The sequence below is a fragment of the Hakea prostrata genome, chromosome 2, assembly GCF_041222555.1.
Source record: "Hakea prostrata isolate BN-2017 chromosome 2, UWA_Hpros_2, whole genome shotgun sequence".
Taxonomy (NCBI): domain Eukaryota; kingdom Viridiplantae; phylum Streptophyta; class Magnoliopsida; order Proteales; family Proteaceae; genus Hakea; species Hakea prostrata.
The window spans coordinates 60,521,368-60,540,724 of record NC_142601.1 but is presented as its reverse complement, the minus strand read 5'-3'; the positions used below and the strand labels follow the sequence as shown (position 1 = coordinate 60,540,724).

At 36.1% G+C, this 19,357-nt stretch overlaps 2 protein-coding genes across 3 annotated transcripts in view; one reads left to right on the top strand and one right to left on the bottom strand.

The window, feature by feature from the left end:
- The window catches only part of CPL4 (C-terminal domain phosphatase-like 4), a 28,575-nt gene extending 20,979 nt beyond the window's left edge, over positions 1-7,596 (top strand). Inside the window, exons 8-10 of one of the 2 annotated variants that reach the window (XM_089145631.1) lie at positions 2,895-3,083; positions 3,180-3,218; positions 5,687-7,596. In XM_089145631.1, coding sequence (XP_089001757.1) covers positions 2,895-3,083; positions 3,180-3,218; positions 5,687-6,013 — 555 coding nt within the window. In that variant the 3' untranslated portion in view covers positions 6,014-7,596. The remainder of the gene's footprint in view (positions 1-2,894; positions 3,084-3,179; positions 3,219-5,686) is intronic. The other variant, XM_089145630.1, reaches the window with a different exon arrangement.
- Positions 7,597-11,547: 3,951 nt separating this feature from the next.
- LOC149025394 (CBL-interacting serine/threonine-protein kinase 5-like) lies at positions 11,548-13,651 on the bottom strand. Its single transcript, XM_089145629.1, has one exon. The coding sequence runs from the start codon at positions 13,234-13,236 to the stop codon at positions 11,812-11,814; it is 1,425 nt and encodes a 474-aa protein (XP_089001755.1). The 5' UTR covers positions 13,237-13,651; the 3' UTR covers positions 11,548-11,811.
- Positions 13,652-19,357: the final 5,706 nt, after the last annotated feature.

Sequence of the window (19,357 nt, the reverse complement as noted above, 5' to 3'; positions counted from 1 at the left end):
TAATAGTGCAACTTCACCATTGCACCCCTATCCAGTCCCTGCCATTGTTTTCACTTTCTCTGCAGTTACTCCCTTCAATGCTCACTGAGAGACCCCTGTTACATGTTAGGGAAATGACCCAACTACACTCATAAGGTTTTGGTGAATGGTAATCACAAACACATACCAAAGTTATAACAATCTATCGTGATTAAAGAAAGCCCAAGTAGAATACGAGATACCCTAAAACAGAGAGCATATGTTGCACAGAAGCAGTGCAAGTGGCACACAAAGACCAAATTTAAGGGACTCAAGCCGTGGGGGCCAAGATTGGACTTACACTCAAGTACACTCCATAGACATAAGAATGAAGAAAAGATAAGCTTGGTGACCATGCATATAGAATAAGAAAGTGGGACATTGTAAAAGCATGCATTATTCATGTTTGTATTTTTATAAAACAAACCACATGGGCTAAAGAGTCTATAGGCCAGTCCTAGGGGGTATAAAGGTAGTTGAACATTATTTTTTGTAAAGCCCTAAAAAAGTCGATGGACTGTGCCATTCAACCATCAGACGTGAGCCAAAATGGCCATATTGACTGTCACCATCCCAGAGACCTCAAGGTATCAAGTGTGAGAGGCTTCTAGTTGATGCCACGGTCAACTGTGAATCGACCATCAGACCAATTGGCTTACAATGACTAAATTTAAATGGCTACAATGAGCTGGTCGACCGTGAGTTCAAAAGTATGACCATCTTATATTTGTTGGGATCCAATTCAAGCCCAATCATTTGGCTATAAATAGGGGGTCTTAATCACTCTTTGAAGCACAAATTACAAAGCTATAATTGCCTTCATAATGTGCTTTAGCTCTAGCCTTCTTAGACTCCCTAAATCCAAAATCACTTTTGAGGTTCATCCCCTTTACCAAGAAGGCTGAGGTGTTGATCTCAAGGTTGATTTGTTGGAGCTTGGAGACCATTCAAATGCATACATTCAACATCTTTACAAAGGGTTTGTGCTACACCCGAGGGGTATTTATCCTTTTATGTTTTGTTTCATTCTTCATTTGTAATTGGGTACTCTTGCCTAGCATTGAGGATTGTTGTAAGAGGCATTCTTGCCTTGACAAATTTTTTTATAGGTTTTGTGTCCCCACCTTCTGTACTGAAAGGGACATACTTGTGGAAATCCTTCTAAAGGTTTAGAAGGGACTGAACAGGGATATAAATGAATTAAACCTCTATAATTCCTTGTGTCCTGTCTCCTTTGTCCATTTATTTGCTTTTAAATTTAAATATTAATTATTAATCAACTGCAGGGACAAGGCAAAATCCACTAATCTCAACCTATTCACCCCCTACCCCCCAGGTTAACTTGCATTACACACCTGTAAGCCCACTGCCCTAAAACCCTGTCCACCTGGTTGCTTGGTCGGACACATTGTCTAAACTTTTCAGGCTCTGGCCACTCACTAATAGTTTCTTGAATTCTTTGCGAAAAGAAGTCTGAATAAATGTAGTGGCGAATTGGACTTCGTCCCTGTATCTTTTGATAATATATCTTCAATTGCTTAAACAGTAAGAACCAAGTTTGCCTTCTTAAACAACCAAGCCTTGAACACCAGTATCAGCAACAACCCACTTACCTATTTTAGCATTGAAGAATGTGGAGAAATCAAATGATGTGATCCAGATTTTCATAGTAAGGGGTATGAGATGTGAATTAAAGGGTGGATTGAGAGTTACAGTGAGAGGAGATGGTGGATGGAGGGGGAGCCACTGTTTTAGTATTGCAGAGAGGATGGGGAGATGTTCCAATAGGATGTGTGTTTTTTATTTGCTAATTTTGATAAGGACTAAAAGCAAAATGCCAAGTTTTTTCTTTAATGCTGGGTCCCTCTTGCTCCTTAGCTGTGTTAGATCAGTGATAGTGGGATTTATCTTTGAATGGCCAGATATGCACCTAGCTGTTATTTCATACCTCAATCAATAGTACAATGTATACTTACATGAACTCTATTTATGATTATAGAGCCACTTTCAGCACTTCATTTACTGCACCGATATTTGACCACTTCAAGAGTGCTCTCTGGTAACACAATGATGATGGTGATACCCAATCCTATCTAATGAGGTTCATCATTCTTTTGCAGAAATGATGATTGACACCTAGATTTAGGTGTTGCCGGCAACAGAGGTTGGAATAGTAGTCAAAGGTGTGAAAGGAGAACTGGCTGTAATGGCTGGGTTGTCGGGAAAAGTGAAGGTTCAGATACATAGATGGGTTGATAGAATCTCTTTTTTTTGGGTAGTTTAGTAAACCCAAAGGGTAGCTAACCAGGTAGTATACACATACATACACGCTAGCATAGTTTTTTTGCTTCTATTAGTAATAGATGGTGATAGAGTGAGGTTTGTTACAGAAGAAGAATGTGGATCATGTTTTTCTATGAGGGCATTTGTTTCCCCCTATATGAAATCAAATTACTGGTCAGTTTTGACATTTGATTTGAAGAGTTGGATAGGGATAATTTGGATTTTTCTTTGAGGTTATCCTTTTTAAATTCAAAATGGGTCATTTTCAAAAATGGTCCAGATTGAAAGAAAAGATATTGGTCAAAATGAAGTTCTTTTCTTTTGGTTTCTAGGTTAGAAATTAATTCAAGTGTAGATTGACGAAGATGCTGGACTCTCAAGTAGCTAGGTTTGGTGGCCTAGAGTTTCCTTAAAATAAGCATTCGGTAGCTTATGAGCACTTTGAAACCTGAATCCATGAATGATGGACATGTGGACTATCAAACAGGCAACTTTTGAGCTACTTTTTCATTCGACTGCAAGACGGGTTTTTTTTTGTGCCATGATAAGCATATCCATTACCATTTTTCTTGACTGCTGGTTCATTATTTTAGGTATGGCAGAAACATAAAGATAACCTCATTTTGATGGAAAGATACCATTTCTTTTCTTCAAGTAGCCGTCAATTTGGCATAAAGGCAGAATCTCTTTCTGAGTTGAAGAGAGATGAATGTGAGTCTGAGGGTGCACTTGCAACTATTCTTAAAGTTCTTAAGCGCATACATAAGGAGTTCTTTGACCCGGTTAGTCACTTGTTCTGTAATTTGCTATCCCTAAAAATCAATATGACTCTATTTGTAGATCTTTTAAGTTTTAACTGATCAGGTGGTTTTTGACAGGAGGTTGATGCCAGTCATGGAGAGAGAGATGTAAGACAGGTATTTTCCTAAACTTCACCCTAATTAGCTACTATGCTGACATATATACTCAGTTTTTGTATTCGAAACAGAAACTAAATATTGTATAAGAAGCTGACTCATATCCCCTCCAGGGTAAAAATGGAGAAGGTCATGTCATGTCATGCCAAATTTCATGCTATGGCATTCATGTTTGAGTCTTCGCAATTTGTTAAGCTGGGGATGGATCTGTGTCTAGGTTTAATGCACTACCTCCTGGCTGACATAGTTCTCTTTTGCTGCATCCACTTTTCATGGAAAAGAAGGGCTGAGGGTAGCAGGAACTGATACAGATAAAAATGTGTCAAACACTTCACTGACACACTGACATGTATGGGGACTCATTTAAGGACACAAACATATTATGATGTCAGACCAAGATGCTTAAATTTTCCTCAGGTGAAAGATATCTTCCAAAAATCTGCTATTTATTAAGGAATGCCTGCTGGTTATGTGATAGTTTCTGACATGGCCTATTGTGTCTGTTAAATAGTATCCCAGGCCTCCTGACTTGACATAACTAATCTGTCAATGAGGTCCGCTGCTATGGCTTTATGTTGTCAATATCATGTTACTTTCATGTCAAGAGGTCATGGTGATGTAAATATCATGTCTGTTCCATGTCATTATATCTTGTTAGATCACCAAAAGACAAAATATGTGGACTTGCACTCTGAGACATATGCCTAGAGATGCTAAGGTAATGTAAACCCCAGATCTAGGGTTTACCTTCAGGATCTTATTCAAATGAACCAGCAGTAAAGTTAGGGTTTTAAAACCCTGTGGTTATGGGATTAGGGCTTAATATGATGGTTCTACAGTTGGGAATAGAGTAAACTAGGTTCAGCTATGGTTGATTGAATTCAATTCTGAACCTTGCTGTAATTTTAAATTCAGAACTGGAACTAAAAGTCTAGAGTTTAGGCAGATTAGGGTTTGATAGAAATCAGGGTTCCAGGGGGTGGCTTGGGCTAGGGTTAAGGTTGTTGGTAAAGGTCAGCTAGGGGATGGTGATTCTAAAGGGAAATAGGTTTGGGAGGAAGGGTTGAAAAGATCTAAGTGAGAAAGGAAGGCTAGGGTTTCTAGGGTTGGTAATTTAGGGCAGCAAAGGAATTAGGGTTAGTTTAGGGTTTTGGTTGGTTTGATTGGGCTGAAATCGGGAGGGAAGCTCACTAGGTTCAGGAGGATGATGAGTTTGGGACAGATCTAAAGGTTAGATTGTCATAAATCTGACCTTGAATTTAGGTCTTATAGAGAAGTCCAAAAATTCCAGAAAAGTGCTGGATAAATAAAAAAGGGTTATGGGAATTGTGGTTAGGGGAGGAAGAAAGGATTCAAATCGTTCCAGCGTTTTTTTTTTTTTTTTTTTTGGGGGGGGGTGTTAGGCCTAAGGTTGGGATCGAAAACTAGGGAGGGAAGGGGGAAGAGGTTTCCTGAAGGAGTTGGAATGTGGGAGAGGGAAGGGGTGACCCAGGATTTAGGTCATTCGAACCAGCATTGGGGGCCACCTCAAACCAGTAAGCTGGTCCAACTAGCAAGTCCGTTTGCTCCACAATTTTGACCAGTCGACCTGGACTGCTACAATAGGACAAAACATGGAGGGAGGCCAAAACACTGTTCACGTGAACAGTGTCACAATCCATTATTTGGCGTATTGGGAATGTTTCATAGAGGATTTGTGGGCCCAAGATCAGATTACATGAAGATTATTCTTGGTAGATTAGGATATTAGTTTAGTTTCTATTTTAGTTATTTATGCATCTGGCTGAAATATAAAGCCTAGTATCTAAATTTAATTATTTTCTATTCACCAGAAGATTCTATTGTCACTGATTACTAGGATATTAGTTTCTATTTTCAGTCTACTAGGTTTTTATTCATTGTAAAGCTTTAGCCAAGCCATAAATAGGCTCTTTAATTGCAATATAGGAGGAAACTCTAGAGAATTAAATTTGCAGGTCATGTTGCCATTGCTTATGGAGGATCATGTCCAACAGCTGAGATAGCTGTGGTTGAGAGAACCAAGGCGAGATAGCCCATCCCCCTAGCCCCTGTCTTCTTATCCTTTTATGTTCTTTCTTGTGTGAAAAAAAATGTTCTAGTTATTATATTTTTCTTCATATTGTATTTATTTTGGTTGTAATCGATCTCCCACTGGTTTATCTGGTTCGAGGTCAACTTTTGCATTAGGGAGTGGTTGTGGTAGTGATCATTACCAACTGCTCAATTTTAAGAGTCTTGATTGTCAAGAAAACAAAATCATGACAAGTTAATGCAAGATCCTAACGATTAGATGAACAAGGTCACCACTAACTTAAACTGCAGTTCTCTTAATTGATGTGTCTGCTATACATGTCTGTACTTAGTGACTCATACCTACAGTAACTAATGGGGCTATTTGCAGAACTCCTTTTTAAGCATATGTTATCTGCTCTTGCTTATGCTTATAGGTCCTGAAGATGACAAGGAGAGAAGTACTGAAGGGTTGTAAAATAGTTTTTAGCCGTGTATTTCCAAAACATGAGGCTGAGAATAACCACTTTTGGAAGATGGCAGAAAATTTGGGGGCTATATGCTGTAGTGAAGTTGATCCATCAGTAACGCATGTGATCTCTACAGACAGTACAACAGAGAAGACTCGCTGGGCTTTGGAACATGACAAGTATCTGGTTAGTCTACAGTGGCTGGAAGCAACCAACTACCTATGGAAGCGGCAGCCTGAAGAAAATTTTACCATTAAACTAGCTAAGAACAAGTGCACGGAAAACCAGAAATAGTTTCCATCTGAAAATATAAAGCTTTCATTTCAATTGTCTTTCCTTTGCTGATTAACCAATTCTCATGTACTCTACTGTTTCCTTCACTGTGTATAGCATGTTTGATATGACTGAAGTCCATCTTTTCTCCACCCTACCGATCTGCTGCACCCTTCCTTTCCTGCACCCCAACACTCACATAAAAAAGAGACATACCTACACATGCACGAACCAGTATACATTTTAATTCATGCTTGAAAATTTTGAAAGTTTTGTACAATATTTCAGCAGCTGAGGATGACTAACTTTACTGATGATCGTTCATTTCTTTGTAGTGGTGTTCTATTATTTTAGGGGACAGGAGTTCAATCCAGGTTATCAATTTTTGGTTTTAGATAATTTCAATTGTTTCACAGCGAGTAGATTGTTGATTTGAAGGTGGTTCTCTTTCCCTTCTATTTGATTGATATGTGGTTACATTTTGCAAGAGGGTCGCAACTTTTTGTGATTCCATGGCTTGGTTGTATTGTACATGCATGTTTGGAAATTTGGTATATAACAGTTTTGGGTTAAGTTCCCTTCAACCCTGGACAAGGAATAATCCCTTTACCACTGGGATGTAAGCCTGTGGTTTATCCTATGTTTCTTTTAACCAGCCAGCTTATTGAATTGCATAGATGATTTCCATTCGCATGGTGACTAGAAAGGTCATATCTCCACTGGAAATGGATTCTCTTCACCATAAGTGAGGAGGTACTGAAGTTCATTTATTTATTTATTTATTTTTGGTTTTAAGTATTGGACTTAATTGTTGTGAGCTGAATCGGGTTTTATTTTCTTGGCATTTATGATAGTGTCTTACCGTGGGTCATATCCTCTCACCCTTCGTAGCATCTCTTCTCTAGCATCTTCTCCATTCTTGCAACAAGAAAATACAAGAATGACAAATGTGTCCAGTTCATGTAAATCAACTCTTATTGAGACGTAAGATTATTTTGGGTTTCTCTTCTTCAGGAAAATTCTGTTTTTCTCATAAAAAATAAGAGAGTTTTTCAGAACAAGGAAAGAATCCCTTACGGAATATGTGACGGATCAAATTAGTAAAATCTACTTACAGCGATTTTTTGGTTTCGTATGCAAAAACTTCATTGTTGGTTTGTTACAGTCATTTCACTTCACTTTCTTTTCAACCAATTAAGTTCAAAGAGGCATTAAAGGCAAATCCCTTCCTTCTGGAACAACATAAGCGTAATGACATTGGAGGTACCACAACTTAGAGAAGGGGTGGTCTATTGGTCTTCCTTTTCTTTCCTTTGCTTTTCCCTTTCTTTGAAGGGTTGAACAATTGATTAATATTTAGGAAGAAGCTCAACCGAAAACCTAACCAAGCCCAAACTCCTTGGCCATCAATCTCGTATTACAGTTGCATGTTTGGGAGGAAGAGACGTTCAAGAAGTTAGCTATTGGTTAGAATTAACACACTCCATTCCATTGACGTTCTATGTACAACATTGTATACTGTCTTTTCTTTAAAGAAAAATCTTTTTCATTCTCCTTCCTCTATGACCATATGATGATACGAAGGTTTGCGCTCCATTTCTATCTTTTGTTTATGGCTAAGAGTCCTACGACAGTACTTCACTCCCCTTTCTGTGGAAGGGGAGATTTCACTCTGTGCAAACATCTGGTGGAGCCTCCATCCGTCTTTACCTTAGGGAACAGTTAAAAAGAATCCAAAGTAGCAGAAGAAAGCAATTGTAGTACAACTCATTTCTTGGTGTGGGATTATCAGTCAGTCAAATCTAAATCTTCTTGATGAAGTGTGAAGCTTGTGGACTATAGAATGATCATCTGGCACATGGGATCAATCCCTTCAAAGGAGACTTCAATTGGGATCACATTGGAATCAGCTTGATTTCATGTCTTTAAGTATTCGAATCCATAATGTGATATTGATAGCCAATGTCTTTTTCTAATTTTAGTTAATAGAAAATAAAATTAATTTAACACCAAAAAGTTTGCTCAATTGATAAGATCAACACCTCATGATATGAAATTAAAATTTTGAATATCTTTGGGACCATAAGCAAAATACTGTATATATTAGATATATTTTAAATTCATTTATAAGACAGATGATTTATGCTCGATTACAGGGATTCTAGTTTCAAGTTTCCACGGGTAAATTGTATGAGGAAAAAAAAAAAGGATAGATTCTTATACCTGTATACAATTAGTGTGGGTTTTGTGGCATCTAACTTTTGGCCCATGAGATACATGAGATACATGATGTGTGCAACAGTAAACATCATTCAAGTATGGGGACCAACAAGTATCACATTATGAAGAGTATATATATATATAAAACATTGGTCTAGTGATTCTGAGAATAAGAAAATTTCACAAATATTTTATTAAAATTTAGAGCTTAATTAGTTTCAAACGATTCAATTATTTTGATTAAAAATATCTGTCTTAGTATAGAATATACATCTTTAACTTTAGACCTATTGATTATCTTACAAAAACCCTTTTAAATAGAGTAGTCCCTCTTAGTAGGGGATAACTATTGGAGCAAGAAATCATTTTTAAAATAAAAGAAAAAGTTTTCTTATTCTTATTTTTTATGACATCCTATTATTTTCAAGATTGAGACCTGGACCAATATAAATATTGGGACCAACATTCAAAAAAAACTAAAATACAAAAAAATCTTTTCTATTTCATGATTCATGAAGAAATCAACCTGTGCAAGCAAAGAATTTTTTTTTTGTTATTGGATGGGAATGAACAAAGAAATATTCAATCGTTCCATATCGAATTTTAAATTTTGGTTATTTCCAGAATAACTCCTACTTGGCATTTGATGTATAGTGCAATGATTGAGAACTACCTTGGTCAAAGATTACGGGTTCAATCCAATTACTTCTAATTACCTAACCCCAATTTCCATAGAAATAAAAAGCTTTGTTATCAAAAGAAAATTTTTGGAAAATCAAGAGATAACTTCTTCATATCAATCTAATTACTTATTTAAATTGGAATAGAAATTACAAACAATATTATGAAAAGAAAGAACTTTATTACCTAATACAGCTAATGATAGCCCATGTAAGATTCTAAAATTAAAAATAATCCAATTGAATGACATACACAATCTCAATAACCATGTCTATGTTCTTCAAGGCATTTTGAATATATAATCTACTATTAACAGGTAAGGTTAGGCTCAAAACTCAGATCATTATAAGCGATCCCTTCAAAAATGTTCCACCAAAAGATGTCTTTAGTTTAAAACAAATTTATTATCAAAATCTATATCATACCTTTCAGAATTCCTAACACCACCCCAAGCCGAGCCAACCCTACTAATAGGAACATGGACCATACAATGACATTGGAGCTAACTTTGCTTTCAAGAATGAAATTGACACACAGGGTAACTGCAGGTTGACATAATAGAAACAACTTCATGACAACTTTTAGAAAGCATCTCTTTCCATCACCTAAAATAGGAAGGGTAAGGACAAAACCTAATTCTTGGACAAGGTCTCCACTTTTATACGTTCTGTCTTATTTTGTATAACCGTAGGTAGATGTTGTGTGGAAGAAGGAAAGAAGGAAAGAACAAAAGAAAGAAAGAAAAAAGTGTAAATCTTGAAAAGGAATCTATATTTCACTGTATTGTCTTGATGGCTTTTCTTGCTTTAGCTATCAGATTTTGTCGAGAAGGTGGAGGGGCCTGGTAACAGTTCTTCCTAATCCTAATCCTAATCCAATCCATAAGCCTTATAAATTGGTTACAGAAATAAACTCAATTAGTGACTTCAAATTGTGTTCAGTGGTAACATGTCCAACACCAGGACATCTAGGGTTGTGATTCTAGTTCTCATCACCTAAACATTAAGATCAAGAATGCCCCTTTTGTGGGAAGATGTCTCTAGTTTGAAAGAAGTATTTGAACTTAGACGGACAGTTGCTCCAATCCAAGCCTCAAATACAAAGACATTACAGTGACAGTGGAGCATCTTTTTTACTTTCAAGAATGAAAATGACTCATATGTTAACCACAGATTGACAGGAAGGAGATTGGGCTGCATCAATTTAGAAAGTACATTACTTTGGGACTAGAAGATGCTGAGAAAGACATCTCCAGAGTAACCGACCTTATTTTTATTTCACAAATGAAAATGACTCACTGGGTAACTACAGATTGACAGGAGGAGATTAGGTTTCATCAGGCAGCGACTAGAAGTTAGAAGATGCTCATGAGAATGACATCTTTACGATAACTGCCAAAGATGCCTTCCCATCACCTAAATAAGGGAGGGGGGAAAGGGTCATAATCTACATCCCATCTATTGGGTGGGTATGATGATGTGTACATGTTTTGTGAAAAACATAGATATGTTAATCTTAAACCATCAAAGGGTGCTCAGTTGGCAATCTGTCAACATATCTTAACGAAGAGATTATAGGTTTGACTCTCCTTCATGGTACAGGTAAGAGTCTAAACCCTCTAATATAAAAGCTACAAATTCCAAAAAGAGAAAAGATGTGTTAATCTTGAAAGGCAATTTGTTGCTCACTATATAGTTGAGGTGCCTGCCCTTTTTTTTCTTTTTCTTTTTCTTTTGGGGGGAGGGGTTGGTGTTTGGGGTTAAGAATTCCTTTCTTCCTTAACCATCAGTTTTGGAGAGGTGGGGTCACAGTGTTCTGGCAATATCCAATGTAAGAGACAGATGATTTGCTTCATATTACTTTGCACCATTAGTGCAAAGTTAATCTTCACCACCTAGCCATCTCAACTGACTTCTCTTTTTCACCCATTGTGCTACTCCATCACCTTCAATGCCTTCATTTTCCTACTCATTCCTCTCTGCTTCTTGAGGACCAAGCAGGGTGCTATTTTTGTCTGGCTTATCTGAGGTTGGGGACACCCCGATGCATACCCCCATTATTAAACCCTGAAATAAGAAGAAGAAGAAGAAGAATTATTATGGTGCATGTTAAGTCAAAGGGTTCCAGTTGTATCCTATTATAGTTTTATCAAATCAGAAGCTTCACCTGAGGAGTCCTAAAAATCCTCATCTAAATAAAATAGTTTTCTTAAGTCACTTCAATTGATGCATTCACCCCATCTTCATTCTCATTCTCTGCAGGAAGCACCACTTCCAGCCAAGAGGCATGTATTAATTACATATAATCAGTCAGTCTCCTCTGAATTAGCCACATCTAAAACCGCACTACCTATATAATATATTGCTTATCCAACACTATAATCTCCATGGAGTGGTAACTGTTAAGTGGTTAGTGTCACACACTGAAGTCTGAAGAGTATAGTTCCCTCACGCTTTGTATTTCCTCCAGAGAAGTCCACATCCACAAAGACCCCAAATCCCACATCCCAATCACCATTCACTAATAAAAGAAAGAGAAGCAGAGACTCTTGCAGAAGGCAATTAAATGGATTTGTATATGTACCTTCTCAAAACCACAAGAAAACGACTCTTTTAATTTAATTTTACACAACACGATCACCCTTTCATTGTCTGTTGTTTGTTTTTCCATAGTTCAAAATCCACACTCGTACCTGTGTATTTCAGTTTCTGCTAATCAACATCCAGATCATTCTATTTACAAAATCAAACCCCCCGGCCAAAAAAGAAAAAAATAAAAAAAAAAACCACCAGAACAAAATAAAGGAAGCAAGAAAAAAGAAAAAAAAAAAAGGAAAGAAAATTTGAGAACCCTGTTTAGACTTAGGACTTAATAAGGTCGTTTAGGGTCTGATTATTGTTTAGTTGGATCATCTCCTGCTACAGAAATTGTAACTTGTGTTGTTGTTGTTCACCCTGGTTGGTTTGATTGTAGTTATCACCTTGCCAGCTCCAAACGATGTCTTTGAGAGCAGGCCTAACATCTTCTTGGCAGAACTTAGCGTATTCAAGGGTGTCTCCAGCGGACTTTGAGAACTCAACAATGGCCACACCAGGCGCCACCTCGAACACCTCCGCCGTCACCAACAGCTTCCCTTTACGCCCTTCCTCCACACCCTGCATCTTTATCTTGAAATCCTTCATCTTCGATATCTTAAACCTTAATCCTTTCGCCACCGATTCCAGCTTCGACATGATGGTCGAAGCAGAGGACTTGGACGTGAACATCGACCCTGCTTTCCTCTTACTTTCAAATAAGCTCGACAGATCAAACCCAGATGCCATAGACGATATAAATTCGAAAGCATTGAAGAATTTCGGAGAAGGCTTGGGTGGTGGAGGCTTTACAATCTCCCCTTCCTCCGCCATAGCCACCGCCAGCGTCGCCGACTCTGGCGACTGTTCTTCGTTTGAGAAGGGGATCGGACGCGTGAATCCTTTCTTGAACCAGGGTGCTTGCATTATCTCCGGAATCGTGATTCTCTTTTCGGGATCTGCAACCAGAAGCTTTGAGATTAATCGTTTGGTCTCCATGGAAAACCATGGAGGGAACTCGTACTCTGCTCTGAACACCTTTCGATACATCTTCATTATGTTTTCGTCCTGAAAAGGAAGGAATCCGGCGAGAAGAACATAGAGAATGACTCCACAAGACCAGATATCGGCCTTGGGACCATCATAGCCTTTCTTCCTCAAGACCTCCGGAGCAACATAAGCAGGGGTTCCGCACTGCGTGTGAAGCATACCATCGTGACGAAGCTGTTCTGGCAACGAAGAAAGCCCAAAATCAGACACTTTGAGATTCCCGAATTCGTCGAGGAGAAGATTCTCTGGCTTAAGATCGCGGTGAGAGACACCTCTGCTGTGACAGTAATCGACAGCACTGATCAATTGCTGAAAGTATTTGCGAGCGATATCTTCTTTAACCTTTCCTCTGGCAACCTTGGCGAAGAGCTCTCCACCTTTAACATATTCCATGATGCAGAAAATCTTACCTCTGGTGGCCATGACTTCTTTGAGCTCCACAACATTTGGGTGGCGAACGAGACCCATAACAGAGATCTCACGTTTGATCTGCTCCATTAGACCTTCTTTCTTCACCTGATCTTTATTGAGTACTTTAATGGCAACGCTATCTCCGGTTTTGAGTTGCTTACCATAGTAAACCTTGGCGAAGGTACCTTGACCTAATAACCTCCCCATCTCATATTTTCCGAACAAGACACTCCTGGTTACCTCACTCATCTGCCGGTCAAACTCTGGCTTCTCCCGTTCTTGCTGCTCCTGCTGCTCCTCCATGACCATGAATGACCGGATTCCCAGTACCGTACCAAGACAGCAGAAATCAACAATAAACAAAATAGGGTATTATTTCCATTAAAGCCGGGCAGTGAATCCATTGAAGGACTCCAGTGATGCAGATATCCATGGCTGCTCAATTGGGGTTAGCCTAGCCGCTTAGTGGAAGGAAGAGAAGTGAAAATGAAAAAAAGTCAGATTTTCAACAAATTAAGAAGAGTAAAAGGATTTGAATGGAATATTAATAGGGCACTGAAAAGGAGCGATGGTTTTTGTCAAAGAAAGGAAGAAGAAGAAGAAGAAGAAGAAATGAGAGTTTCGTGGTCGCCATTAGAAGAGCTTCTGGTTTTCCTCCTCTCTTATTTTTCTCGCAAAATGGAAATTTTGGCGTGAAGGAACAACAGAGGGTCATTTATGTTAATGTTTTTCCAAAAAGTTTTAAAGTAAAATTATGTCGACAGGTGCTACTTCTTTGATTCGGTCTTTCGGACTATTTCGTTAATCGATTCGGTATAGCGTCCTTACAGGATAACCGTGTAATGAATAATCTGTAAATCGTTGGATTGGGATCAGACGCTGTTTACTTTTTTCATTGATCTCCGTTTTCTATAGAATAATATATATTAGTGGAGTCGTCAGTGGAGGCACCGCGCCTCGCGCCGTGGAAGGTCAACCCAACTAAGTCATGCACCCTATGTCCTTATGTCCATCTGTCCTTGTGGGGCCCAACGACGGTGGTCTAAGTTTGACTTTTCCAAAAAATCTAACGGTAACTATTGCTCTTGAGACTTGAGAGTTGGATTCTATATTCCCCTCCTATATAGCTATATTTAATGTTTGGATTTCACCCAAAAAATATATATATAATATTTGGTTACTTTGATTTTACTTTATTTGGTAAACAATTAGGAAGACAGCACAATCAATTTTTAAATAATATCTTATAAAATAAATAAATAATTATGAAAAGAAAACCATTTATTAATGTCATCTCACAAAGAATATCTGATAAAATATACTCTCCCGAACCAATAAATTCTTTACGAACCAATAATTGCTTCTTGTAATTCTTAAAAATATTTTTTCAATGTATTATTTATTCTATAGTTGCCTTTCATTTAAGTATTACACCATATAATTTGTACACCAAATGCTATTTGTATGAATCTATCTTTTTGGAAAAAGGTAAACTACATATATACCTCTGAATTTTGCATTAATGAATCTATCTTTGTAGAAAAGGTAAATAGTTACAAATATCGTCTCCTCTTAAGTATTGAGATTAAATGATGATGTCATTGATTCAAAATACATTAAATACTTATTTTATTCTTATTTCTTTCAAAAATTGAAAGAGTTCATAAACAGCAAATAGGAACTTTTTTTTTTTAATGAATAAATATTTTATTATTAAAAATCAAATAACAGTTTTCTCAATTTATTATGTTTTAGGTAGGCCTATTTGGTTACATGAATCCAGAGATTTCAAATTTCTGGATTCATGAATGCAAGATTTATACCCATTTAGTTGTGAAATTTTCTATATTCATTTAAATCTAGAGATTCATATTTTTACACTAAAACGTGAATCTGTAGATTTATGGGTATGTGGTGAAATCCAAAGATTTCATCTCTATTATAAAAACACTAAACATTGAGGTATTCACAAAAATCACAGATGAATCCATAGATTTCATTCTACATATTCATTAATCAAGTTAATTTCATAAATTATGACTTCATAGATTTGAGATCTCTAGATATTTGAAATTTCCAGACTCATGTAACCAAACAGGCCCTTAGGATTCTTATAATATTTTTCATTTAACCCTAACACTTATTAGCAAAGGACATTTATAATTGAATTTTTATTTTCCAGATGTAATTGATTCAAAATATAAGGGTTTATATGTAATTTTCCATTTACAGGGCACCAAAAGAAAAAGGCTAAAATGTGTATTTAATATAATTTTTTACCGATGACATCATCTTTTAATCCCAAACACTTAATAACAGGGGGAATTTGTAATTTAAATTTTTATGGAATAATAGATATAATTGATTAAAATTTTAGAGGGTCTATGCGTAATTGTCCTTCTAAAAATGTTATTTTTGAATATACTACTTATTATATATTATCCGTGTAACCATTTTATTGAATTAAATCCAAAAAAAATCATTTTTGTTAGGAGTGCTTAACCAGTATGTGCATAAGATCAATAAGAGCCTATATATTGCCACAATTAACAGTTGAGTTTCAATTTTATGGGATAGAATAGCCATATTTTAATTATCACTTTTATGTCTGGGTGGTGTAGTATACTCTCAGAAATTTATCAAATCACAATTAGGATTTCACTTTTGTCAATTCGTGAAATCCGCCCACATGCGGGCTCCAATCCATTTTGGCTGGGCCTCCTTAGATTACCTTCCCCGGGCCCTCTTTTCTTGGACTCCTTCTCGCTTCCTCCGCTTCTTCTGCGCGTGGTTGTTTCCCTTGCTGTCTTTCGGTTTCCTTTTCTTGCTCTCTTTTGCTTTGGCTTTTTGGGTCTTTGGGTCATCTCCTCGCCTTTTCTTCCCTGCTTTCCTTTGGGGCTTACTTTACTTTCTCCTGCCTCGGTTCCTATGCCTCTCCTCGGGGTTTCTGGTTCCTCCTCCTTTTGTTCGCTCTGTCGTGGCTCATTTTGGCGGCCGCGGTTGGGGGCTTGCGCCTTGGGGTGTTTTTGCCTTGGGGGTTCTTCCGTTTCCTTGGCCGCTGGGCTGCTGGGCCGTTTCCGTGCCCATTGTGGAGTGTTCGCTTTGTGCTTCTTCTTTCCCCATGCGGCCTTGGCTTTATCTAATTATCGCATCCCATCTGGCGCGTCTTTGCTCCTTTCCTTCACTCTGTCCCAGGAGCCCTTTGTTGCTGTGTGTTGGCTGGGGGCCTTTCCCGGTGTTTTCTGTTCCCCCCCTCTTCTTTGGTTGTTTTGTTTTTGTGTTTTTCTGTGGTTGTTTGTGGTTTTTCTTTTATTGTTTTTCCTACAGGTGTAGTATACTCTCCATTAAGGAATATGTTCCTAATTTTCAAATCTAATACATGTTTAAAGAATTTACTTCTATAGATGTATTGCTTCTAAGAATTTCTTACGATACAATACATGCTCTAGATATTTGATATTACAATGTAATATTTGATTCAATATCAATACATTGCATGCTTTCAAGTATTTCAAACTAGACTTCAATTGAGAACATTTTTTTAGTATAGTATTCGATATTACAATTATTTTTATCAAAGGTTACCACACACACACACACAAAAAAAAAAAAAGAGGAAAGAAAAAAGGTTGCATATTAAGAATACAAATTTAAATCATTTTTCCACAAATTAGAGTTTTTAAAGTATTAATATTAGAGTTTTTTACGTGTGAGTCTCTTTAGTGGACCATAAACTAATGTAGGGTCTCATTAGTACAATATATTATGTATGGGTCTCAACCAGACTAATACCATTTGCTTCATAATGGTATCTATAGTATTATTGTGAATATTGAGTTAATAATAGATAATAGAAAGGATAGAAAGAAAAAAAAAAAAAGTTCCGAATAGAAGGTAGAAGAAAAAAATCAGTGCATTACCCTTCAAAACCTTTTATGTTTTTTATGACTCATTTGATATCATATCATATTATACTATTATTGATTGCCCAAAATAAAATATCTTACTTCTATTATAAAAGCATGAACTTGAAAAAACATGGTTACAATTTTACCAATTTTTTTTCGGTAAACTATATTTTTACCATTACAAATACTCTTAAATATATCTACTAATTTCTTTATGTACATTTCTACTTTTACAATTCTCGATAAACTTTAGTATAATTCGTTACTGTTCACTATGCTCTCTTCTTTTTCTTTTTTTGGTACATAAACATAGTCAGAAGACCCCCAAAAAAACAACAATTTTAGCTAGCTTGAAAATCAACATGGAAAATCTCCTTCACTATGCTCTATTTATTTCTCCATAAATTCAAAGAGTATGACTACATTTTTACTCTCTTCATATTAGATTTATTTGGTAATACTTAGATGTGAACCCCACTCTTATTATATAGTTGAAAAATAAGAAAAAATTTAAATTTTACTCAAATATACAACCAGTAACTTTTTTAAGATACATAACCTTAATAATAATGCTGATGCATGCATCTCTGAAGTGCCGATAAGAAGGAAGAGGAAAATTCGAATATCAATTAGTGTGTGGTGCCCAGGTAAGCTGAGTCCTTTACCCTACCAAATAATTATATTTTAAATTAAAAATTACAACAGGCGTTCTCAACCACTATAAGTGTTTGATTGAAAAGAAAGTGAAAAAAAAAACCCACCAGGATTCGAATAAACTAAAGATTTCCCGATTGATATATATATATATATATATATATGGACCCTAGAATCTGCAATGAAATGATAAAATAATAACTTTACCAAAAAAAGAAATGATAAAATAATCATATTAATTAAATATAATCTAGAGATATACATTACACACTAATATTTGGATCTTTGGTAGGGATCTAAATATATATTACACGCTAGAGAATTGAGACCTTTCATTCCTTCAAAAAATAAAGAAAATAAAGATTGGCATAATATCAGACTATCAAAATTTTATTTCAAATAAGTGAGGTCCTCTTACAAAGTACTAAATAAGGCAATCAAATAAATGGTAAAAAAGAACTTCTTAGGCAGGTGACGGCAAAATATAAGAGAAGACAAGAAACAAAATTATGTTATCTTCACAAAAAAAATATAAATTAAATAAAAATTATATCTCCATTGATATTTTTGTGCATCTATAGAATTGATAAAAAGCCATGATCTTGGAGTTGGATACTAAAATGGTTTCACTACCCCAAATTCATAAGCTAAAGAACTGAAAATGAAATTCAACAAAACTAAAATTATCGCTAACCAACAGTTACCTTTTCTAACATTTTTTCTTAGTGAATTTAAAATTTGAATTTAGAATGACAATAATACCCTTAAGTAGGGTAATACGACCATAATGCCCTCATCCCTTTCACCCTTACCCAACCCTTGGGTCAAGGTAATCCATTTTCTTCCAATACCTCATTTTAAGAGGAATGTTCACTTCTGGTCCACTTTTTCTATATTTGGAAATAAACTATCTCCTAAAAGTAATAGACGAATATTAAAAAAACAAAAAATCCGATAAATTGTGACATCCTAAGACTACATTGTCCCGAGATGACAATCATAGAGTCACATATCAAAGAGATGACTAAGGATTCTAGATGACTTAATTTCAAGACCATCCCCTCATTGATAGGTGAAGGAATAATTTAGTCATAACACTCCCCTCTAGATACAATCGTTATTTCAATTTCAAATTAACAGAAAAGTAACAATGGGTAATGGATAATTTTTTATTTTGTTGAAAGTGGATAAACAGTAATTTCTTCCACTTTAAGTGGACAATTCAAGAGTTTCAACCCTATTTAAATGGACGTGAGTAAAACAACTCAAGATTTTACTTTGGTCTCCCACTTCTTAGAAACCAAACACAAAAAGCCCATTATTAAAAATATGGAAACATGGACTACTCCATTTTGAATACATTGAAGCCCATAACATTACAAAGCCCGTTGTTAAAACATGGACTAACTTTGACTAACCAAAAAATGAAATTTCATTTAAGGGCCGTTGTTGTATTTCTTCAAGTATTATTTCATAAAGAGTTAAATTATGTTTTAGTGAAAATTAAAATAATTAATAGAATGGGTGCAGCTTGATGGCACCTCTCTTATATAAACATTATTGCTCGTATATATGTCCTTATCACTAGTTTAAGGGGAAAGCTAGCAGGGCTGGACATGATTAAATTTAATTATTATTTAGGCAATCAAAAACTATATATACCCTTTATGGTGTTCTATTATGTTATTCAATTTTGATCTCCTAATAAACTTCTACCCAAAAACAAAAGAAAAGGCAGAGAGGTTTGTATGTTGACTTTTTTTAATGAGATCGATTATAAGCATACATGTACGTTTCAAAGTCATTAATTTCAGCTCCAACACAAACAAATGGCATCAAAATACATGGATTTTCATCAGTTTTGTCGA